Consider the following 23388-nt stretch of genomic DNA (forward strand, 5'->3'; position numbering starts at 1 on the left):
GGAGTTTTCCCTTCTCCCCAAATCCCAACACTGCAACCCCCTGGAAAATCCCATGGGTCACTTCCCTTTGCTTCCAGCCAGGGAGAATGGGAAGGAGAAAGGATTTGGGGTATTTCTGTGCTCAATCCCAGCCCCGGGCAGGGTTTGGGAAGGGTTAAAGCAGCAGCAGCATCAAAGGGAGCCCCGAGGAGGGGGAGAGGAGCCGAGAGATGGGTTGGGGTTGCGCAGACTCCTCGGAATGCCAGGAATTTCCCATCATTATCCCACTTCCCGCAGCCTGCAGGGAGAGCAGAGCACAGAGCCCCACGGGCCAGGGGGGAAAGCTTGGGATCAGGACAGGCTGGAGGGTTTGGGGTCTCAGCTCTGCCAGGCTGGACCCAAAATCCTCATCCCACAGCCCCAGGATGAACATTTCCCCTTCACAAGACTCCAAAAGTTCCCAATTTTCCCCCAAAAGCTGGAGCTCTGACAGTGCCATTTCCCCCAAAAAATCAATTTATTTCCAACTAGTTCTTTGCTGTTTCCCCAACCCACTGCCATCCCAGGGGGGAAAGCTTTGGATCAGGACAATCTGGAGAGTTTTGGGGTCTCAGCTCTGCCAGGCTGGACCCAAAATCCTCATCCCACATCCCACAGCCTCAGGATGAACATTTCCCCTTCACAGGACTCCAGAAGTTCCCAATTTTCCCCCAAAAGCCAGATCTCAAACAGTGTCATTTCCCCCCAAAAATCCATTTATTTTCAACCACTTATTCACTGTTTCCCCAGCCCACTGCCATCCCAGGGGGGAAAGCTTTGCATCAGGACAATCTGGAGAGTTTTGGGGTATTAGCTCTGCCAGGCTGGACCCAAAATCCTCATCCCACAACCCATCTCCCTCACAACACTCCAAAAGTTCCTGATTTTCCCCCAAAAGCTGGAGTTCTCACAGTGCTCTTTCCCCCCAAAAAATCCATTTATTTTCAACCACTTATTCACTGTTTCCCCAACCCACTGCCATCCCAGGGGGGAAAGCTTTGGATCAGGACAATCTGGAGAGTTTGGGGTCTCAGCTCTGCCAGGCTGGACCCAAAATCCTCATCCCACATCCCACAGCCTCAGGAAGAACATTTCCCCTTCACGAGACTCCAGAAGTTCCCAATTTTCCCCCAAAAGCTGGAGCTCTGACAGTGCCATTTCCCCCAAAAAATCAATTTATTTCCAACTAGTTCTTTGCTGTTTCCCCAACCCACTGCCATCCCATGGGGGAAAGCTTTGGATCAGGACAATCTGGAGGGTTTGGGGTCTCAGCTCTGCCAGGCTGGACCCAAAATCCTCATCCCACAACCCACAGCCTCAGGATGAATATTTCCCCTTCATGAGACTCCAAAAGTTCCCAATTTTCCCCCAAAAGCTGGAGCTCTGCAGTGCCATTCCCTCCAAAAAACCCATTTATTTTCAACAGGACTCCAGAAATTCCCAATTTTCCCCCAAAAGCCAGAGCTCAAACAGTACCATCCCCCCCAGAAAAACCCATTTATTTTCAACCCGTTCTTTGCTGTTTCCCCAACCCATTGTGCTTCAGGTGAGACCTCAGGAAATGCCATTCCCTGCCAAAATTGGGATATTCTGAGTCTCCTCTCAGCCCAGCAGCAATCCTGGACTTCAGACTGCCATAAAAACAGTGGGAGAGGTTAGCCAAGCTCTGCTCTCACCACTTCTCCTTTATTTACAACTCACACCTCACCAGGGAGAGGAAATTTAGACAAAATTTGGGATATTGGGGAGAAACTCCACCCTGGAACAGGCTGTCCCTGGAGTGTCCAAGTGTCCCTGGACAGGGCTTGGGACACCCTGGGAGAGGGGAAAGTGTCCCTGCCTGTGGGATTTTATGGGATTGAAGGTCTTTTCCCACCCAAACCACCCCGGAATTCCCTGACTCCAACACCCACCCCACAGGGATGTTTTTAGGATTAACGTTTTTCAAGCACCCTGTGAACAGGCTGCCCTATTCCAGCGCTAATGAGCTGAGTTGTGTTAATTACACCTCTGGTTTTCCTTCTAATCACTGCCAAGGTGGCAAAAGAAGCTGCAAAAATCCTGTTTCAGAGCTGATTTTGGGGTATTCAGGAAATATTTGGGATCCAAAGGGGATTGGGATGAGCAGGGAAAGGGAGCACAAGGGGGGAAAAGGGTGGAAGGGAAGATTCAGTGCTGAGGAACAGGTGGGAAGGGATTGGGAAAAGGGATTGGGGAAAAAAGGGATTGGGGGAAAAAAAGAATGGGAAAAAGGGATTGGGGGAAAACAGATTGGGGGAAAAAAGGGATTGGGGGAATCAGACTGGGAAAAAGGGATTGGAGGGGAAAAAACAGGGATTGGAGGGGAAAAAACAGGGATTGGAGGGGAAAAAACAGGGATTGGAGGGGAAAAAACAGGGATTGGAGGGGAAAAAACAGGGATTGGAGGGGAAAAAACAGGGATTGGAGGGGAAAAAAAGGGATTGGAGGGGAAAAAACAGGGATTGGAGGGGAAAAAACAGGGATTGGAGGGGAAAAAACAGGGATTGGAGGGGAAAAAACAGGGATTGGAGGGGAAAAAACAGGGATTGGGGGAAAAAGGATTGGAGGGGAAAAAGGATTGGAGGGGAAAACAGGGATTGGAGGGGAAAAAGGGATTGGGGGAAACAGACTGAGGGAAAACAGGATTGGAGGGGAAAACAGGGATTGGAGGGGAAAAAACAGGGATTGGAAAAAAACAGGGATTGGGAAAAAACAGGGATTGGGGGAAAAAAAGGGATTGGAGGGGAAAAAACAGATTAGGGAAAAAACAGGGATTGGAGGGAAAAAACAGGGATTGGAGGGGAAAAAACAGGGATTGGAGGGAAAAAACAGAAGGGGAAAAAACAGGGATTGAGGGAAAACAGGGATTGAGGGGAAAACAGATTGAGGAAAACAGGGATTGAGGAAAAAACAGGATGGAAAAAACAATTGAGGAAAACAGGGATTGGGAAAACAGGATTGAGGAAAAAACAGGGATTGGAGGGAAAAAACAGGGATTGGGGAAAAAACAGGGATTGGAGGAAAAAACAGGGATTGGAGGGGAAAAAACAGGGATTGAGGGGAAAAAACAGGGATTGGGGGAAAAAAACCAGGGATTGGGGGAAAAAAACCAGGGATTGGGGGAAAAAAACCAGGGATTGGGGGAAAAAAAAGGGGATTGGGGGAAATAGACTGGGAAAAAGGGACCAGGGAGAAAAAAGGAACTGGGGGAAAAGGAGACAGGGGAAAAGGGGATAGTAAAAAAAGGATTGGGGAAAAAAGGATGGGGAAAAAGGGACTGGGGAAAAGAGAATGGGGAAAAAGAGGGACCAGGGAAAGGGAAGAGCGCCCAGGAAAAAAGGGATTAGGAAGAAAAGACAAGGGGAAAGGACTGGGGAAAAGGACTGGGGGGAAAAAGGACTCGGGAAAGAAAAAGGGACCAGGGAAAAGGACCAGGACAAAGGGGACTGGGGAGGGGGGAAAGGAGCGGGGGAAAAAAAGGGACTGGGAAAAGGGGAATGGGGAAAAAGGGACCAGGAAAAAGGGCCAGGCAGCTGCTCTCGCCCCACCCTGCCCTGCCTCCACCCCGCACACCCAAGGGTTTTGCTCCGAGGTTTATTTACCTTGGGATTCTTTCTGAAGTGCCAGCAGGTTGGGGTGGCTCCACCCAGCCCTGCAGAGCCACCGTGACCCCATGGCTGTCCTCATTCCCTGTCCAAAGGGGATTTCTGCCACCGTGACCCCATGGCTGTCCCCATCCCTGTGCAAAGGGGATTTCTGCCACCGTGACCCCATGGCTGTCCCCAGCCCTGTGCAAAGTGGATTTCTGCCCTCCAACACACCCAGAGGGCAAAAACCCCTTTGATTTCCTAAGGGGACACGGATCAGGATCAGCTCCAGGGGGTTTATTCCCCTTTTATTTATTTATATTTGTTTTATTTCCCCTTTTAGCTGCTCAGGCTGGGCCTGGAGGGAGGGGAATTGAAACCTGGAGGAGCCTGGTTTGACACCAGTGTGAAGTGGGGTGTAGCCCTGGTTTGACACCAGTGTGAAGTGGGGTGTAAATATCAGAAATAATCGGTTTAATACCAGTATTGACTGGGAGTTTAACACCAATGTTAACCCCAGTGTTAACTGGGGGTGTAAAACTGGTTTAACACCAGAATTGAACAGGTTAATACCAGTATTAACTGGTTAAATACCAATATTAACTGGGGGTGTAACCCTGGTTTAACACCAGTATTAAATAATTCTGGTTTAACACCAGTGTTAACTGGGGTGTAAATACCAGTATTAACTGGTTTAATGTCAGTATTATCAGGCTTTGACCACTGGTTTAACATGAGTGTTAACTGGTTTAATACCAATATTAACTGGGGGTGTAACTCTGGTTTAACACCAGAATTAAACAGGTTAATACCAGTAGTAACTGGGGGTGAGACCCTTGTTTAACACCAGTATAAACTGGTTAAATACCATTATTAACTGGGGGTGTAACTCTGGTCTAACACCAGTATTAAATAATTCTGGTTTAGCAGCAGAATTAACTAGTTTAACACCAGTGTTAACTGAGGATGCAACCCTGATTTCACACCAGAATTAACTGGTTAAATACCATTACTAATTGAGGGTGTAACCTCTGGTTTAACACCACTATTAACTGCTAAATACCAATATTAACTGAGGGTGTCACCCTGGTTAAATACCAGTACTAAATAATTCTGGTTTAACAGCAGAATTAACTGGTTTAACACCAGTGTTAACTGAGGATGCAACCCTGATTTCACACCAGTCTTAACTGGGTTAATACCAGTGTTAACTGGAGTGTAACCTCTGGTTTAACACCAGTTAATATCATTATTAATTGGGGGTGTAACCCTGGTTTAACACCAGTAATAACTGGTTTAATACCAATATAAATTGGGGGTGTAATTCTGGTTTAATACCAGTATTAACTGGTTAAATACCACTGTTAATTGGGAGTATAATCCCGGTTTAATACCAGTATTAACTGGTTTAATACCAATATTAATTGGGGGTGTAACCCTGGTTTAATACCAGTATTAACTGGTTAAATACCAATATTAACTAGGGGTGTAACCTCTGGTTTAACACCAGTATTAAATAATTCTGATTTCACACCAGTATTAACTGGTTAAATACCATTGTTAATTGGGGGTGTAACCTCTGGTTTAACACCACTATTAACTGGGGATGTAACCCTGGTTTAATACCAATATTAACTGGTTAAATACCATTATTAACTGGGGATGTAACCCTGGTTTAATACCAATATTGATTAGGGGTGTAACCTCTGGTTTAATACCAATATTAACTGGTTAAATACCAATATTAACTCAGGGTGTAACCCTGGTCTAACACCAGTACTAACTGATTTAACACCAATACTAACTGGAAGTGAGATTCCTCCAGCCAAGCCTCCCCTTAACTCCCAAAACCACTCAGAGAAAAATCTGGAGAGCTCAAGATGCCTCAAAATACCCATTTCAGAGAGGAATATCCAGGAAATCCCACAGAAATCCCACAGAAATCCCATAGAAATCCCACAGAAATCAACACTCACGCGTTGCAGTAAGGCTTCTTCTCGTAGCCCTTGTAGTTCTTCATGTTCAGAGTCATCTTGCAGGTCTCGCAGTGGAAACAGGATTTGTGCCAAAACTGCAACAGCAACAGCACAGCTGTGACCCCAAAAACAGCCCCAGACCACGGGCATCCCACAGTTCCCACCCAGGAAAACTCAGATTTTAAAATTATTTTTTATATTTTTAAAATTGATTTAAAAATTTTTATTTAATCCTAAATCCCGGCTAATTTAGGATAAAATCCCTGATCCTCCCAACACATTTATCCCAGCAGATGAGGGATTCTGATCCCACAATTCCTACCCAGAATGACACCTGTGACACTGGGAAAACTCAGATTTTAAAATTATTTTATATATATTTCTTGGTTTTTTTAATTATTTATGAATTTTTTATTTAATCCTAAATCCCGGCTAATTTAGGATAAAATTCCTGATCCTCCCAACACATTTATCCCAGCAGGAGAGGGATTCTGATCCCACAATTCCTACCCAGGATGGCACCTGTGACTCCAGGAAAAACCTGGATTTTGAATTTTTTAAATATATTTTCATTTATATTTTTAACATATTTTTTATTTATTTAGAATTTATTTAATCCTAAATCCCAGCTAATTTAGGATAAAATCCCTGATCCTCCCAACACATTTATCCCAGCAGGAGAGGGATTCTGATCCCACAGCTCCAGGAATTTGTGGATGTGAGGATCTCCCAGAGGCACCTCAGCAGAGGGAACTCTGAAGGCTTCAAAGCTGCTGCTTTGGGGTTTTTTTTGGGGCCATTTCCCCGTGCCAGCCAGAAGAGCAGGTCAGGTGAGGCTGCCCCAGCCAGGGAGGAAAAGATTCTCATGGGAAGCAGACACAGATCCCAAAAATCCCGAGCATGACCCCAAACCCTGGGCTGGGACACCCTGAAGGTGACACCCTAAAGCCCAAAGGTGAGTTTTAAGGTTCTTTTTTAGGGCTGATCTTAAAGGAATTATTCCCACTTGGCACTGAGCTGGTCTTTAGTCTGAGCAGAGCAGCTCAGGGAATTCCCAAGGAATTCCAGGTTGGATTTGATGATCTGGGAGGTCATTCCCAACCGAAATTATCCTGATTTTGTGATTCTGAGGCTGCTCAGCCCCACACAGCCCAAGCTGAACGTCCTGGAGGTCACTCAGTGTCCAAACCCCAAAATTCCAGGGAGATTTGAGATGGGAATTCCCAGAGCCCATCGGTCACTCAGTGTCCAGAACCCACAATTCCAGGGGGATTTGAGATAGGAATTCCCAGAGCCCATTGGTCATTCAGTGTCCAGAACCCACAATTCCAGGGGGATTTGAGGAGGGAATTCCTAGGGCTCATTGGTCATTCAGTGTCCAAACCCCAAAATTCCAGGGGGATTTGAGAAGGGAATTCCCAGAGCCCATCAGTCACTCCCAGATCCCACAGTTCCATGGGGATTTGTGGGATTTGAGGTGGGAATTCTCAGAGCTCATCAGTCACTCCCACACCCCACACTTCCAGGGGGATTTGAGGAGGGAATTTCCAGGACCCACTGGTCACTCCCAGACCCCACAGTTACGTGGGGATTTGAGTTGGGAATTCCTAGGGCACAATGGTCACTCCCAGACCCCACATTTCCGTGGGGATTTGCAGGATCTTTGGGAATTCTCAGAGCCCATCGGTCACCCCCACACTTTCATGGGGATTTGTGGAGTCTGGAGTGAATTCTCAGGGTCCAAACCCCACAGTTCTGTGGGGATTTGAGGAGGGAATTCCCAGAGCCCATCGGTCACTCCCAGACCCCACAGTTCCATAGGGATTTGCAGAGTCTGGAGCGAATTCCCAGGGTCCAAACCCCACATTTCCATGGGGATTTGCAGGATCTGGAGGGAATTCCCAGAGCCCACCAATCACTCCTAGACCCTACAATTATGTGGAGATTTGAGATAGGAATTCCCAAGGCCCACTGGTCACTCCCAGACCCCACAGTTCCATGGGGATTTGAGGAACCTGTGGGAATTCCCAGGGTCCAAACCCCACAGTTCCACAGGGATTTGAAGAAGGAATTCTCAGAGCCCATCAGTCACTCCCAGACCCCACAGTTCCACGAGGATTTTTGGAATCTTTGGGAATTCCCAGAGCCCAGACCACAACGGGAACCTCCTGGGTCTCCCTCCTGGGCAGGCAAACAGGGAAAGCCCAGCCTGGAGCTCCCTTTCACCCCTAAAAATGAGTTTTTTCTCACCCCAGGTCACTCAGTCCCACCCTGAGGTAACATCCCCTCTGCCACCCCCAAACCACCCCACAAAATCGGGGAAAACTCCACCAAAATCCCCAGTTAGCACTAATCAGACGACAGGCTGGTGACCTGAAGGCCTTTCACCCTCACACCAAATCCAGCTGGGCTTTCCTTTTGGATTTTCCATCCTCCAAGGGTTGAAAATTCCATTCCCCACCTAGGCCAAGCCTGGATTGTGTCCCCTGAGGGAGCTGAGGCTTACTGTCACCTCCCTGGGCCTGGTGTCACCTGAGGCCTGCTGTCACCTCCCTGAGGGTGTCACCTCCTCAGTGCCACACCCCAGCACAATCCCTGCCAGTTCCAGGGATGTGACTCAGCCAGGGAGGAGGATTTTTTCCTCCTTTCCATCCCTCTGAGCCACAGATTTGTTCCTCCCCTCTGGCCACACAGTTCCCCAGCAGCCAGAGAGGCTTTGCTCCCTGGGTTTTCCCCCTTTTTCCAGCTTTTTCCCTTTTTTCCCCCCGAAGGATGGATCAACAGCTGAATCCCAAGGTTTTTGGGGCTTTTGGAAGTTCCAGGCTGTCTGTTCTGGGGGTTAACCCATTGCAAACACCAGCAGTGCCACCACTGATCTGCAGGCATGAACTGACAGAAAGCATGATTCCAGAGCTTTGTTCTCCAGGAATTCCCAGAGCATTTCCCTCAAGGAATTCCCAGAGCCTTTTCTCCAAGGAATTCTCAGAGCCTGCTCCTCCAGGAATTCCCAAAACTTTTTCCCTAAGGAACTCTCAGAGCTTTCTCCATGAATTTCCAGCATCTTTTCCCCAAGGAATTCCCAAAGCCTTCTCCTCAAAGAATTTCCAGAGCCTTTTCTCCAAGGAACTTCCAGTGCCTTTTCCCCAAGGAACTCCCAGAGCATTTTCCTCAAGGAATTCCCAGAGCCTTCTCCCCCAGGAATTCCAAAGCCTCTTTCTCAAGGAATTCCCAGATCCTTCTCCAGAAATTTCCAGCATCTTTTCCCCAAGGAATTCCCAAGGAATTCTCAGAGCCTTTCCCCCCAGGAACTGCAAGTGCCTTTTCCCCACGGAATTCACAGAGCATTTTCCTCAAGGAATTCCCAAAGCCTTTGGGAATTTCCAGCATCTTTTCCCCAAGAAATTCCCAGAGTCTTTTCCTCAAAGAATTCCCATAGCCTTCTCCTCCAGGAATTCCCACAGCCTTTTCCCCAAGGAATTCCAGAGTCTTCTCCCCCAGGAATTCCCAGGAGGATCTTTCCCAGCCATTGCCCCTTCCACGGAGCCCTCAGCAGGCTCTGCTCCCACCCAAGAGCATTCCCAGCCCATTCCCACCAGGAATTGCTCAGTGTGGCATTCCCAGCCCGAGCAGGGAGATCTTTCCCAACTGAAATTATTCCCATTTTGTGATTCGGAGGGCTGGGCTGCCCACAGAGCATTTCCCACCACGTTTTTGCCTCGCAGTGATGGAATTCATGCTGGATCCACAAAATCTAAGGCAGCACGGAAAGGAGGCCGGAGCAGAGCTGGACACAGGGGACCGGGAGTTATTTCAGCTCCCAGGAACGTGGAGAAAGAGGACAAGCTCCAAATGGGGTTTTGGAGGAGCACAGATGCCTTGTGCTTCCCAATTCCGGGGCTGGAGCACCGCAAAGGCATGGAGGGGATCCCAGGGGATCCCATATCCCACGGGAGGCACAGGATGGAGCAAATTCCCACTCCTGGCAGAGCTGGGACAGCTCAGAGCTGCAGTGGTGACACCTCTTTATGGGATCATGGAATGGCTGGGGTGGGAAGGGACCTTAAAGCCATCCAGTGCCACCTCCCACTGTCCCAGAGTGCTGCAAGTCCCATCCGAGCTGGCCTGGGACAATCCTGGGCAAAAAGCCATTGTTCCACATCTGGAAAAAGCACTGCTGGGATTTGGGGACAGCAGCAGGAGGGATCCTGGGCTGGGGACAGAGCTGGGTGAGGCTCAGGGCTCTGCAGAGCTCGGGGTGAGCCCTGCCCTGCCCTGCAGGGGTTCCGGCAGAGCTGGGGTGTCACTTCCCCTGCGGAAACCAGGGCCAGCACCTTCCCCGTGGGGGAGGGACAGTGACGTCCCCAGAGCCACCCGGGGCAGGGAGAGAGATATCCCCAAAGCCACCTGGGGCAGGGAGAGAGATATCCCCAAAGCCACCTGGGGCAGGGAGAGAGATATCCCCAAAGCCACCTGGGGCAGGGACAGCCACAGCCTCGAAGCCACCCAGGGAAAGCCAAGGATCAGGGATAAGATGTCCCCAAAGCCACACGGGGCACCAGGAACAGCCACAGCCCCAAAGCTACCTGGGGCACCCCAAGGGAGAGGGACAGTGATGTCCTCAAAGCAACACGGGAAGACTGAGAGGCAGGGACAGTGATGTCCCCAAAGCCATCTGGGGCAGGGACAGCCATGTCCCCAAAGCCACCCAGGGAAGGCTGAGGGGCAGGGACAGTGATGTCCCCAAAGCCACCAGGGCACTCCCAGCACAGTGCCAGGCTGGGGCCGTGAGCAGGCAGTCACTGCTCCCCCACAAGCAGCGAGTTTTCCATAAATCCCAAAAGCAAACGGATTTTCCCCATTCCAGGGCCAAACCAGTCCCGTCCCGAGCTCCCCAAGGCTGTGCTGTCCCCTCCCAGCACTCCTGCCAGCCCTGCCCGGCTGCCCTTCGGACTCTGCCCGGGGACAGCAGCGACAGAGGCGCTCCAGGGGCTGCCCACGCCTTTCTGGGAAATGGGTCAGCTCTCCGGGAAAAGGGGAGCCGCTGCGGGGTGGCTGAGCCGCGCCACGAGCCGCCCGAGCCACGGATTTTAGGAAGAGGAAGTGGGTGAGGAGGACAAGATGGTGACTGCGGGCTCTGCCTGCTCCCAACAGCTGGGATCCTCCATCTCCCGGTGCTCACCGAGCTGGGCAGGGGGCAACCTGCCTTCCCTGCCCGGTAGCCACGATCCTGGGATTGCTCTTCCCTCCCGGTTAGCCTCACTTCTGACATTCCCCTTTCCTCCCAGTTATCCCAAATCCCAGCACCCCCTTTCCCTGACAAATAGCCACAATCCCCAAATCTCCCTTTCCTTCTGAAAATCCACAATCCACAAACCCCCCTGACAGATATCCACAATCCCAACAGCCCCTTTCCCTGCCGAATATCCACAAAACCTTCTCCTAAATATCCACAATCCACAAAACCCCCTTTCCTTCTGAATATCCACAATCCACAAAACCTTCTCCTAAATATCCACAACCCCCAAAACCCCCTTTCCTTCTGAATATCCACAATCCACAAACCCCCCTGACAGATATCCACAATCCCAACAGCCCCTTTCCCTGCCGAATATCCACAAAACCTTCTCCTAAATATCCACAATCCACAAAACCCCCCTTTGCTTCTGAATATCCACAATCCCAGCACCCCCTTTCCCTTCCAAATATTCACAATCCCCAAACTCCCAGTTTTCCCCAATCCCAACACTCCTTTTCCCTTCCTGTTACCCCCAATCCCAAACCCTCCTTTCCTTCCAAATACCCACAACCCCAGCACCCCCTTTCCCTATTATCCCCAATCCCAAAACTCTCTTCCCCTCCAAATATCCCCAATCCCAACACCCCCTTTCCCTATTATCCTCAATCCCCAAACTCCCCTTTCCCTTCCTATTATCCTCAACCCCAAAACTCCCTTTCCCCTCCAGATATCCCCAATCCCAAAACCCCTTTTCCCCTCCAAATAGCCACAGTCCCAAAACCCCTTTTCCCCTCCAAATATCCCCAATCCCAAAACCCCATTTCCCTCTTATCCTCAACCCCAAAACTCCCTTTTCTTTCCAAATACCCATAACCCCAGCACCCCATTTCCCTATAATCCTCAATCCCCAGACCCCTCTTCCCTTCCTATTATCCCCAATCCCAAAACTCCGTTTCCCCTCCAAATATCCCCAATCCCAAAACCCCTTTTCCCCTCCAAATAGCCACAATCCCAACACCCCATTTCCCTATTATCCCCAATCCCAAAACTCTCTTTCCCCTCCAAATATCCCCAATCCCGACACCCCATTTCCCTTCTTATCACCCCCAATCCCAACACCCTTTCCCCCTTCCTGTTACCCACAATCCCAACACTATTTCCTCCTCCTTATCACCCCCAATCCCGACATCCAGCAGCTCCCGGAGGCTCGCTGCCCCCAAATCCCAGGGCTCGGGGGGCGATAGTTCAGCTCCGAGCCATTCCCAGCCCCAGGAAGAAGCATCATCCCTTAAAAATGCGAGCAACAGGGTCTGCCGGAGCTCAGGAATGCCGCCGGAGAGCGGAGCGTTCTTCCAGTTACTTTTTTTAGTCCCTAAAACTGGTTGTCCCAGAAGCCTGGGAGAGGAGGGGGAGGAGAGCAGCTCCAGCTCTCCGGGAGGAGAGGAAATCCCATGGGAATAGCACCGGGAATGGAGAGCCACCGTCACCTTCCCCGGGTGACACCACAGTGTGGGTTTGGAGGGGGAAAATAATCCAAAAAACCTTCTCGGGGTTCAGGGAGGAAGCCCCGGGGTGCGGGGATGGGGGTTTGGAACGGGGAAGTAGCGATCGGGAGGGAAGATTTGACAAAAAGAGAAAAAAAAAAAAAAAAGGGGAAAAAGCTGGATAATGGAAACCAGATGAGGTTCCCGGCTTGGGGGAAGCGTTAACTGTTGCTTTCCTCGGGCCTCCACACGGAGGTGGTGAGTTGGAGATGTTCAAATAGAAATAGTGGATATCGGGGGAAAAGCTGGGGATGCTGGCGGAGACCCCCCGGGCAAAAAAAGGACTCCATCGCTGTCCCCTCCGGGCTGGGATCCCTGCGGGACCCTCGGGGTCTCGTGGGACCCCCGGGACACGGGTGGGAAAGGTGGAAATACCCGCGGGAAAAGGGGGTTGGGGGATCCACATCCCCTGGAGTCACCCCGCGGGACAATGGGGATCCCGCAAGGATTCGGCGTGGAAATACCGGGAAAAAAAAAAGGGAATTTCGAGTGGGAAGCGTGGAGAAATTCCCGGGAAAAGGGCGGGGGGAGAGCCGCGTCCACAAGGAAGTGCCACCCGCGGGGGGCTGGAAGAGCGGCGGAGACCCCAAGGGATGGCGTGGGAATCCCCCCGGGAATAGGGTGGGCAGGGAAACCATCCCATCCGGCGGCGATCCTACGGGGAAAATCCCAAATTCTTCTCCCACTCCCCACGTGCGACCCTGCCGAGCTCACCTTATCCAAGCAGTTCACCTTCTCCGTGGGATACACGATCTTCCCGCAGCGCGCACAGTTGGGATTCATGGCTGGAAACTCGCGTGGAGGGAGGAGGAAGGGGGAAAAAAAAAATAAAAAAAATAAAAATCACTCCCACCCCTCCTCCTCCGCGGGCGCCGCTGCTGCTCCTTCTTCCTCTTCTTCTTCTCCTTCTTCTGAGCCGCCGCCCGCGATGTCGCGACTTTAAATAGTCGGGAAGGGGAGGAGGCGGTGGGAAAAAGGCTAGTGGGAGGGACGGCGGGGGCGGGGCGCCCACCTACGCGTGCGCGCACACGTAACACGCGTGCGAACCGGCTGCGCCCCCCTCGGGAGCGCAGCGCCGAGCCGAAACCACCCCTAAAAATGGCTAAAAACAGAGAAAAACCACCAAAAAAAAATTCACAGCGGGGGCGCGGCGGGATTCGAACCGGCGACCATTCGGTCCGCGGCGCGAGTAGAGGCGAATCTAGCGCAGGGCGGCGGCGAGCCGGGGGTATAGCTCAGTGGTAGAGCATTTGACTGCAGATCAAGAGGTCCCTGGTTCAAATCCGGGTGCCCCCTCAGTGTGTATTTTTGAAGGTTTTACCTATTTTTTACGGTTTTTTTGTCGGTATTTCCGAGGGGGGGTGAGGCGGGGAGGTCGCACTTGCACGCGCGCGCAGTCCCCATTCCACGCGCGGGCGCCGCGGCCGCGGCGCCCGCGCGTGGAACGGGGACTGCGCAGGCGTGGAGTGAGCGGTAAAGCGACGCCCAGCGCCCCCCGTCAGCCAGTGGGGGTATAGCTCAGTGGCAGAGCATTTGACTGCAGATCAAGAGGTCCCCGGTTCAAATCCGGGTGCCCCCTTGTTTTGATCTTTTTCCCCTCCATTTCTTAAAGTTTTCTCGCCTGGTTTACTCCTGGTCGTTCTTTCCTTCGCCGCCGTGCTCTCCCGGTGCTACCGGAGCTACCGGTAACCGGTGAGGGCGCCGCGATTCCCGCCGCCGCTAGGGGGCGCCGCGCGAGGCGAGGCGGGGCGGGCGCGTCACGTGACGCCCCCCGCCTCTTCCGGCGCCAAGATGTCGAAGCGAGGTGAGGCCGGCGCTGCTCTCCGCCGCCATCCGGCTCCATCCGCCGCCATCCGCTGCCCCCGTGGCCGCCCCGGCGGAGCTGGGCGCTCGGGAAGAGGCGGCTGAGCCCGGGCGGAGCGGATGTGGCGGGCGGTGTCGCTGTTTCCCTCCCCGGGAGGCGCAGGCCGGGGCTCCGCCATGGCCGCGGCCGCTCCGTGAGGCGGCACCGCGGCCTTAACGCTCTTCTCGACCCGCAGGACGCGGAGGTTCGTCCGGGGCCAAGTTCCGCATCTCGCTGGGTCTCCCGGTGGGAGCTGTGATCAACTGCGCCGACAACACGGGTGAGTGCGGGGCTGGCAGCGGCGGGAGGAGCGAACCGGGAACCCCTCGGGAAAATCCCCTCAGTGAGGAGCCTGGCATTCAACATTTCATCGAATGAAATCCCAAACCCCGGTTAGCCCCCTGAAGCGCTCGCCGTGCAGCTGGCTGTCCCCGCGATGGGACACGGGGAGCTGTCCCGGGATACCGGCGGTGCTGCTCGGCTGTCCCGGGATAACGGCGGTGCTGCTCGGCTGTCCCGGGATAACCGGGCACGACCCGCTCTCCGCAGGGGCCAAGAACCTTTACATCATCTCCGTGAAAGGCATCAAGGGCCGCCTGAACCGGCTGCCGGCGGCCGGCGTGGGTGACATGGTGATGGCCACGGTGAAGAAGGGCAAGCCGGAGCTGAGGAAGAAGGGTGAGTGTCGCCGCGCCTGTCCCCAAATCGGGCACGGGGTCCCCGGAGGGTCACCGTTCCTGTCCCCACATCGGGCACGGGGTCCCCGGAGGGTCATCCCCTTCTGTAAAGCACTCGTTGGGTCCGTGCCGTGGCTCAGGGAGTTGTCGTGGAAGGGCAGAGCAGAGGCGCCGCTTTTGGGTGAAGTGGCAGCTCGTGGTGCTGTTGATTTCAATCCGCGGTGGGACACTGGATCTGGGAATTAAGGAGTGGGATGGGTGGGAAGGGACGTTAAATGGCATCCAGTGCCACCCCTGACGTGGCAGTGACATCTTTCACTGTCCCAGGGTGCTCCAAGCACTGTCCAGCCTGGGTTTGGACACTTCCAGGGATCCACAGCTTCTCTGGACAGCTGTGCCAGGGAGGAATTCCTTCCCTAGATCCCCTCCTGAATCCAATTATCCACGTGTAAAAGAGGACTGATGTTACATGGATCTGTAAAATTAAGATTATGAAGTTATGGAATGGTTTGGGTGTGAAGGGAACTTAAATCCCATTCAGTTCCACCCCGTGCCATGAGCTTGCTTGTGCCCCAGTTTTTTCTCAATATTATTTATGAATCAATAATTTATTTTAAAATAAAAGTGGGAAAACCTTGGATTTCCCAAGTGTGGCTGCAGCTGCAGGTGTTCCACAATCAGTTTCAAGGGAACTCCTGACTGTAACTTGGTGAAACACCACAAATAAAAGGTACAAAACACCCCAAATCCGTGCCGTGGGTTTGAAGCTGCACTTCCTGCAGGATCTCCCTGGCAATGTGTGTTTTCCCTGAACTCTGTGGCTCTCTCTCTTCCCAGTGCACCCAGCAGTGGTGATCCGGCAGCGGAAATCCTACAGGAGAAAAGACGGAGTGTTCCTCTACTTCGAGGACAACGCGGGAGTGATTGTAAATAACAAAGGGGAGATGAAAGGTGAGCATGGTAGTTGTGTCCTGCGGGGAATGGCGGGAGGTTGGCAGTTGAAAGGATCCAGAGTGGGATTTTGAGTGGGAAATGCTGCTCTGATCCAGCTGGGAGGTTTAAATCACAAAATTCCAGGATGGTTTGGGGTGGAAGGGAAGTTAAAATTCATCCAGTTCCACCCCAGCCCTGTCCAGCCTGGCCTTGGACACTTCCAGGGATCCAGAGGCATCTGGAAAACTAATCCCAGCCTTCCAGGGAAGAACTAACTGGTGTTGTCCCTGTTTTCCAGGCTCAGCCATCACAGGCCCCGTGGCTAAGGAATGTGCAGATCTGTGGCCCAGGATTGCCTCCAACGCCGGGAGCATCGCCTGATCCCATCCTGATCCCAGTCCTGATCCTGCCCTGGCCAGGGACACTAAATAAAAGTCCTTTTACCAACTCTGTGGTGGTTTTGTTGCTGAGGAGAAGCAGGATTGTGGTGGGAAGCCTTTGGTGCTCCAGCAGGAAAATGGGATTTGGGATTTACCAAGTCTCTTTTCCAGGCAGGTTCCTGAAAAATATCCAGCACTGGAATGGCTCAGATTTTAGTGATGCTGAGTTGATCCATTGTTTGATGGAGCTGGGAGGGCTCTGGGAGATGTGTCTTTGTGCAGGAGCTCCCAGAATTGGAGAATTCCTGGAATTTTCTTCCAGAATGGGCAGTTTGACTGCTTAGGGATAATTTAACTGTTCAGAACGAAACAGTGCCTGAAGCTGAGCTGAGCCAGGAGCTGCAGAATTCCTGCTGGACAGTGGGATCAGGGGAATGTCCCTTGGCCTTGCTGGGGACACAGAGAGGCCACTGCTGTCACCTGAGGAGTGGCTGGAGGTGCCAAGATGAGCTCTGAACCTTCTGGAGCAGAGTGGGAAGGGAATTCCAGGGTGTTTGTGGTTTTCCTGGTATTCTGGAGCAGAGGAAGGAACGGTTCAGGTGGCAGCTGTGATTTCCTGACCCACAGGTGACAATAGGGTGACTCTGTCCTGCTTTTGGGGTCCTGGAGAGCCCACCCTGACCCCAAATCACGGGACAGGAAACTGAGCTGCTCCCAGTGCTGCAATTCTGCCTCCAGCTGGCACCAAGCCGTTCCATTTTGGAGATTCCTGGTGATTTTGTGCAATTCCCGATGCTTTTCTGCCACTCCTTCCCCATTTTTTGGGGTGGCAGGGTGGGGAAGGCAGCAACACCTCTGGGATTCAGCAGCACAACCTCAGGGAAGGATGGCCAAACCCCAACCCTGCCTTGTGAGATGTTCCCAAACCCCTCTGCCCATTCCCAATGGATTTCAGGATATCCCAGAGCAGCGTGCAGGCAGCAGGAGGAATTTTGGCTGAGGGTTTGCACATTCTGAGGGTCACTCATTCTGTTTTCTGCAGAAATTCTGAGCAGGAGAGCAATCATGGATCATTCCCAGCCCCTGGAAGGTGCTCTGGATGTGATCCCAACACCCAAACCCTGCAGCCAAAGGGGATCTCTGCCTTCATTCCATCATCCCAGAGGTGCTTCGTGTAAGGAACCACTGCAATAAAGCTGCTCTCGCGGATCTGTTCTCACATTCCTGGCTTGGGAAGATTTTTTTCCATGTCCCAAAAGTGAGATTAAGCATTTTGGGGTGGAATTTTTGGTGTCACAGGCTGTGGCAGTAATTCCTGGACCAAACAGGCACAGCCAAGAGCCTGGGGTGACATTTTGGAATCAGAGATGGAAATGTTTTCCTCCTCCACATTTGGGGTGTTTTAGGGGCAATGAGGTGGGAATTCATTCCCTGCCTTACCCAGGAGGGTGGTGAGAGCCCCGGGGTGGGGTTTGGGGCGGAGGGAGGGCACTGAGGGAGGCCTGGGAGCAGCTGGAATGTGACAGGAATGTGACAGAGCCACCTCAGTGGCCACAAGGAGCCTCACCTGGCCACCCTGCCCAGGTGGGGGTATAGCTCAGGGGTAGAGCATTTGACTGCAGATCAAGAGGTCCCCGGTTCAAATCCGGGTGCCCCCTCCCCTTTTCCATCTTTTTATCCCCAAAAATGGGGTTTGGAGCCCCGAATTGTGGAGTTTTCACCCCAAACTGTGAGCAGGCACTGTGCTGGGTTTGCTGGCCTGAGGAAGGCAGGTGATTCCCAGCAGGGCAGAGGAACTTGGCAGGGTGCTGGAGAGGACAGAAATGAGGATTTCATGAGCATCTGGGTTTTGTTTTGGGATTAATTAACAGAGTTTTGCTGGGATGGTGATGAGCAGAGAGATTCCTGCTGGGAAACCCCACGGAAAGCAGGGGGTATAGCTCAGTGGTAGAGCATTTGACTGCAGATCAAGAGGTCCCTGGTTCAACTCCAGGTGCCCCCTTCCTCTTTTCTCCTCCTTTTCCTCTTCCTCCTGCCCAAACCTTTCCCGGGAAGGTGGGAAAGCTCCTGTGGGATGTGAGAGTTTGGGAATGTGGGGTGGGAGCTTCAGGCCCTGAGTGTTTGCAGAGCTCAGGGGTTGTGCCCGGGGTGAGAACAGAGCCAGGAACTGCTCGCTGTGTGGAATTGCTCACAGTAAATAACTCCTCACTGCCCGGGTTTGGTTGAGAATCTCCCTGGGAGAAATTCTGTGTATGGAGAAATTCTCTGGAATTGGGAAAAATGAGTCTGGCGTGGGGGAAAGCCCGGACTGGATTAGGGTGGGACTGGATCAGAGAGGGATAGGGAATGGGGGAAAACCTGGACTGGATAACATCAGGATATGGAATGGGGGAAAGCCTGGACTGGATCAGAATGGGACATGGAATGGGGAAAACCAGGACTGGATCAGAGCAGAATAGGGAATGGGGGAAACCCGGACTGGATCAGAGTGGGATAGGGAATGGGGGAAAACGTGAACTGGATTCAGAATGGGACATGGAATGGAAAAAACCTGGACTGGATTAGGGTGGGACATGGAATGCGGGAAAGCTTGGACTGAATCAGTGGGACATGGAATGGGGGAAAACCTGGACTGGATCAGAGTGGGACACGGAATGGGGGAAAACCCGGACTGGATCAGAGTGGGACATGGAATGGGGGAAAGGCTGGACTGGATTCTGCTGGGATATTGGGGGGGCGAAACCCAGCCTGGAATATGGAATAGGGGGAAAACCGGATTGGATCACTGCCAGGATATGGAACAGAGGAAAATCCAGATGGCATTTCTGCCAGGATTTGGACTGGAGGAAAATATGGGCTGGATTATAGTGGGATATGGAATGGGGGAAAACCCAGACTGGATCTGGGTGGGATATGGAATAGAGGAAAATCTGGACTGGATTATAGCTGTGATATGGAATGGAGGAAAACCTGGACTGGATAATGGCCAGAATACAGAATGGGAGGAAGCCTGGACTGGATCCAGCCAGGACATGCCATGGGGGATATCCCAGACCAGATCAGGACCAGGAAAAGCAATGGAAGGAATCCTATTTCCCATCTTTCACCCCACTGAACTGCCTGTACCTTTGACAGGACATCGCGCTGCATGGGGAGCTGTTGAGGAAAGGGATCAAAACCACAGACAGCAAAACTTGTCCCTTTCCCAATAAATGTTTTTAAATGTCCCTGTGCCATCCCAGGGGGTATAGCTCAGTGGTAGAGCATTTGACTGCAGATCAAGAGGTCCCTGGTTCAACTCCAGGTGCCCCCTCTTCTTTTCTCCTCCTTCCACCTTCTTTTCACCAAAAATTTGCCACAGAAAAACACACGGAGAGCTGTCGTTGGATCCATGAGCTTGTGCTGTGCACTCAGTGTTGGTTCTGAGCTCCAGAACCCACAGAACTGAGGCCCTGAGTGCTGGGGAAGTGTAGGGGTTGTGCTCTGGCTGAGAACCACTCACTGCCTCGGTGTGCTTTCCTCTGTTCCTAATTCTCTGTGTTCACCACCAGAATTCATCCTTTTTACAATGATTTATCACATTTAACTCTCTGTGCCTTTGACAGACACATGAAAGTGCACAGGGAGCTGTAGAGGAAAGAGATCAAACCCACAGGCAGCAAAACTTGTCCCTTTCCCAGTAAATGTTTTTAAATGTCCCTGGTGCAGATGTTGTCCCAGGGGGTATAGCTCAGTGGTAGAGCATTTGACTGCAGATCAAGAGGTCCCTGGTTCAACTCCAGGTGCCCCCTCCTCTTTTGCTGCTGCTCCCTCGGGATTTTGGTCACTGGAAGGTAAACGAGGAATGTCAGCTCAGCTTCCAACCCTCTTCATTCTTTTTCTGTTATGGAGATGGAAGTGAGGGGAAAATGTCAGAGAGTCCATGGCAGTTCAGAGCACTCTGGGAATGGAATGGGAGGGAAAGGAAAGGAAAGGAAAGGAAAGGAAAGGAAAGGAAAGGAAAGGAAAGGAAAGGAAAGGAAAGGAAAGAAGAGAAGAAAGGAAAGGAAAGGAAAGGAAAGAAGAAAGAAAGAAAAGAAAAGAAAAGAAAAGAAAGGAAAGAAAGAAAGGAAAGGAAAGGAAAGGAAAGGAAAGAAAGAAAGAAAGAAGAAGAAGAAAGGAAAGGAAAGGAAAGAAGAAGGAAAGGAAAGGAAAGGAAAGGAAAGGAAAGGAAAGGAAAGGAAAGAAGAAAGGAACTAGGCCAAGGTCCTGTGGCCCCGTGTGGGAGTGCAGTGACTCGGAGCTGCAGCAGGAGCTGATTCCTCCAAACCAGAGAGCTCAGGGATTTGGGAAGCAAATCCTTCCAATGCTTTTCTTGCTCAGGACGGGATGTGGCACACACAGGGGGTATAGCTCAGTGGTAGAGCATTTGACTGCAGATCAAGAGGTCCCTGGTTCAACTCCAGGTGCCCCCTCCTCTTTTCTCCTCCTTCCATCTTCTTTTTGCCCAAATATTTCACAGAAAAATCATGGAGAACTCTTGCTGGATCTGTGACCTTGTTCTGTGCACTCAGGGCTGGTTGGGAGTTCCAACTTCAAAGGATTTGGGTTCTGACTGTTGGGGAAGTGCAGGGGTTGTGCTCTGGGTGAGAAGCACTGGCTGCCTCAGTGTGCTTTCCTCTGTTCCTAATTCTCTGTGCTCAACACCAGAATTCATCCTTTTTACAATGATTTATCACATTTAACTCTCCGTACCTTCAACACACACATGAAAGTGCACAGGGAGCTGTTGAGTAAAGGGATTCACACCCTGGACAGTAAAACTTGTCCCTTCCCCAGTAAATGTTTATAAATGTCCCTGGTGCAGATGTTGTCCCAGGGTGTATAGCTCAGTGGTAGAGCATTTGACTGCAGATCAAGAGGTCCCTGGTTCAACTCCAGGTGCCCCCTCTTTTCTCCTTCTTCCACCCTCCTTTTGTCCAAATCTCTCACAGAAAAATCATGGAGAGCTCTTGCTGGATCTGTGACCTTGTTCTGTGCACTCAGGGCTGGTTGGGAGTTCCAGCTTCAAAGGATTTGGGTTCTGACTGTTGGGAAAGTGCAGAGGTTGTGCTCTGGCTGAGAATCACTCGTGGGGTGTGTTTGTTTCTCTCTGCAGTCATTTTTCACCTAATTTATGGCGTTTAACTCCCTGTGACAGGCACATCGAGGTGCACAGGGAGCTGTCAATTGATGGAATCCAACCTGTGGAGAGAAAAACTTGTCCCTTTTCCAATAAATGATTTCAAATGTCCCTGTGCCATCCCAGGGGGTATAGCTCAGTGGTAGAGCATTTGACTGCAGATCAAGAGGTCCCTGGTTCAACTCCAGGTGCCCCCTCTTTTCTCCTCCTTCCAACCTTCTTCTTGCCCAAATCATTCACAGAAAAATGATGGAGAGCTCTTGCTGGATCTCTGACCTTGTTCTGTTCACTCAGGGCTGGTTGGGAGTTCCAACTTCAAAGGATTTGGGTTCTTACTGTTGGGGAAGTGCAGGGTTTGTGCTCTGGGTGAGAATCATTCACTGCCTCGGTGTGCTTTCCTCTGTTCCTAATTCTTTGTAGGCATCAGATCTATAAGAATTTATCATCTTTACCATCATTTATCAAGTTAAATTCCCTATACAGCCTTTGGCAGGTATGTTAAGGTGCACAGAGAGCTGTAGAGGAAAGGGATTCAACCCCTAGACAGCAAAACTTGTCCCTTTCCCAGTAAATGTTTTTAAATGTCCCTGGTGCAGATGTTGTCCCAGGGGGTATAGCTCAGTGGTAGAGCATTTGACTGCAGATCAAGAGGTCCCTGGTTCAACTCCAGGTGCCCCCTCTTTTTTCCTCTTTCTTTTCCTCTTCTTTCTGCCCAAATATTTCACAGGAAGGTTGGGAAGCTCCTGAGGGATGTGTGAGGTTCTGCTGGGCAGGGGATTCAGGATTGGAGGCACCAAAGCCCTGGAAAAGAACAAATGTTGTGCTCTGGCTGAGAACCACTCACTGTCTAGATGTGTCTTTCCCTGCTCTCAACTCTCTGTAGCCACAGAATTCATCAGAATTTAACAGAATTCATCCGAATCCCCAGAATTTATCCTAATTCCCACCATTTATCACATTTAGCTCCCTGCACAGCCTTTGGCAGCTACAAGGACCTTTCAGGCCAAGAGATCCAACCCCCAGACAGAAAAACCTGAGTCTCTGGAAATGGTTCTAAATGTGCCAGGGGGTATAGCTCAGTGGTAGAGCATTTGACTGCAGATCAAGAGGTCCCTGGTTCAACTCCAGGTGCCCCCTCTTTTTTCCTTCTTCCACCTTTTTTTCACCCAAATCTTTCACAGAAAAATGATGGAGAGCTCTTGCTGGATCTGTGACCTTGTTCTGTGCACTCAGGGCTGGTTGGGAGTTCCAACTTCAAAGGATTTGGGTTCTGACTGTTGGGGAAGTGCAGGAGTTGTGCTCTGGCTGAGAACCACTCACTGCCTCGGTGTGCTTTCCTCTGTCCTTAATTCTCTGTGCTCAACACCAGAATTCATCCTTTTTACAATGATTTATCACATTTAACTCTCTGTACCTTTAACAGACACATGAAAGTGCCCAGGAAGCTGTCAAAGAAAGGGATCCAAACCCTGGACAGTAAAATTGTTATTGTTCCTTTCCCAATAAATGTTTTTAAATGTCCCTGGTGCAGATGTTGTCCCAGGGGGTATAGCTCAGTGGTAGAGCATTTGACTGCAGATCAAGAGGTCCCTGGTTCAACTCCAGGTGCCCCCTCTTTTCTCCTTCTTCCACCTTTTTTTCACCCAAATCTCTCATAGAAAAACAATGGAGAGTTCTTTCTGGATCTGTGACCTTGTTCTGTTCACTCAGTGTTGGTTGAGAGTTCCAACTTCAAAGGATTTGGGTGCTGACTGTAGGGAAAGTGCAGAGGTTGTGCTCTGGCTGAGAACCACTCACTGCCTCGGTGTGCTTTCCTCTGTCCTTAATTCTCTGTAGGCATCAGATCTACCAGAATTTATCATTTTTACCATCACTTATCATTTTTAACTCCCTCTACAGCCTTTGGCAGGTATGTTAAGGTGCACAGGGAGCTGTCAAGGAAAGGGATTCAATCCCCAGATAGCAAAACTCGTTCCTTTCCCAATAAATGTTTTTAAATGTCCCTGGTGCAG

At 51.3% G+C, this 23388-nt stretch overlaps 2 protein-coding genes, 1 long non-coding RNA gene and 9 other non-coding genes across 22 annotated transcripts in view; 11 read left to right on the plus strand and 1 right to left on the minus strand.

Moving 5' to 3' along the window:
* The window catches only part of LASP1 (LIM and SH3 protein 1), a 36497-nt gene extending 23176 nt beyond the window's left edge, over positions 1-13321 (minus strand). The window contains exons 1-2 of the mRNA XM_085083508.1: positions 13097-13321; positions 5603-5697 (exon numbers count right to left, since the gene is read on the minus strand). Of these exons, the coding sequence (XP_084939634.1) occupies positions 5603-5697; positions 13097-13165 (164 nt within the window). The 5' untranslated portion in view covers positions 13166-13321. The remainder of the gene's footprint in view (positions 1-5602; positions 5698-13096) is intronic.
* LOC146426662 (uncharacterized) overlaps positions 1-23388 on the plus strand; it is a 117029-nt gene that overhangs the window by 61568 nt on the left and 32073 nt on the right. The gene's annotated exons all lie outside the window — the stretch shown is intronic.
* On the plus strand, positions 13607-13678 carry TRNAC-GCA (transfer RNA cysteine (anticodon GCA)). The gene has a single exon. It is a non-coding gene; the product is annotated as a tRNA-Cys (tRNA).
* On the plus strand, positions 14029-16282 carry RPL23 (ribosomal protein L23). 3 transcript variants are annotated; one of them, XM_085083567.1, is made up of 5 exons: positions 14058-14186; positions 14422-14505; positions 14775-14903; positions 15740-15853; positions 16134-16282. In XM_085083567.1, exons 1-5 carry the CDS (start codon positions 14174-14176, stop codon positions 16214-16216), a joined length of 423 nt encoding a protein of 140 aa, XP_084939693.1. In that variant the 5' UTR covers positions 14058-14173; the 3' UTR covers positions 16217-16282. The 3 variants fall into 3 exon arrangements, with proteins under 3 accessions (XP_084939692.1, XP_084939693.1, XP_084939691.1); XM_085083566.1 differs by lacking the exons at positions 15740-15853; positions 16134-16282 and adding an exon at positions 15001-15163 and having other exon boundaries at positions 14029-14186; positions 14775-14958; XM_085083565.1 differs by lacking the exons at positions 14058-14186; positions 14422-14505 and adding an exon at positions 14585-14675 and having other exon boundaries at positions 14706-14903.
* On the plus strand, positions 18146-18217 carry TRNAC-GCA (transfer RNA cysteine (anticodon GCA)). The gene has a single exon. It is a non-coding gene; the product is annotated as a tRNA-Cys (tRNA).
* TRNAC-GCA (transfer RNA cysteine (anticodon GCA)) lies at positions 19457-19528 on the plus strand. The gene has a single exon. It is a non-coding gene; the product is annotated as a tRNA-Cys (tRNA).
* Positions 19935-20006, plus strand: TRNAC-GCA (transfer RNA cysteine (anticodon GCA)). Its single transcript has one exon. It is a non-coding gene; the product is annotated as a tRNA-Cys (tRNA).
* On the plus strand, positions 20598-20669 carry TRNAC-GCA (transfer RNA cysteine (anticodon GCA)). The gene has a single exon. It is a non-coding gene; the product is annotated as a tRNA-Cys (tRNA).
* Positions 21502-21573, plus strand: TRNAC-GCA (transfer RNA cysteine (anticodon GCA)). Its single transcript has one exon. It is a non-coding gene; the product is annotated as a tRNA-Cys (tRNA).
* TRNAC-GCA (transfer RNA cysteine (anticodon GCA)) lies at positions 21984-22055 on the plus strand. The gene has a single exon. It is a non-coding gene; the product is annotated as a tRNA-Cys (tRNA).
* Positions 22442-22513, plus strand: TRNAC-GCA (transfer RNA cysteine (anticodon GCA)). Its single transcript has one exon. It is a non-coding gene; the product is annotated as a tRNA-Cys (tRNA).
* Positions 22919-22990, plus strand: TRNAC-GCA (transfer RNA cysteine (anticodon GCA)). Its single transcript has one exon. It is a non-coding gene; the product is annotated as a tRNA-Cys (tRNA).

Source organism: Lichenostomus cassidix, chromosome 27, assembly GCF_008360975.1.
Source record: "Lichenostomus cassidix isolate B80296 chromosome 27, HeHo_3.0, whole genome shotgun sequence".
NCBI lineage: Eukaryota > Metazoa > Chordata > Aves > Passeriformes > Meliphagidae > Lichenostomus > Lichenostomus cassidix.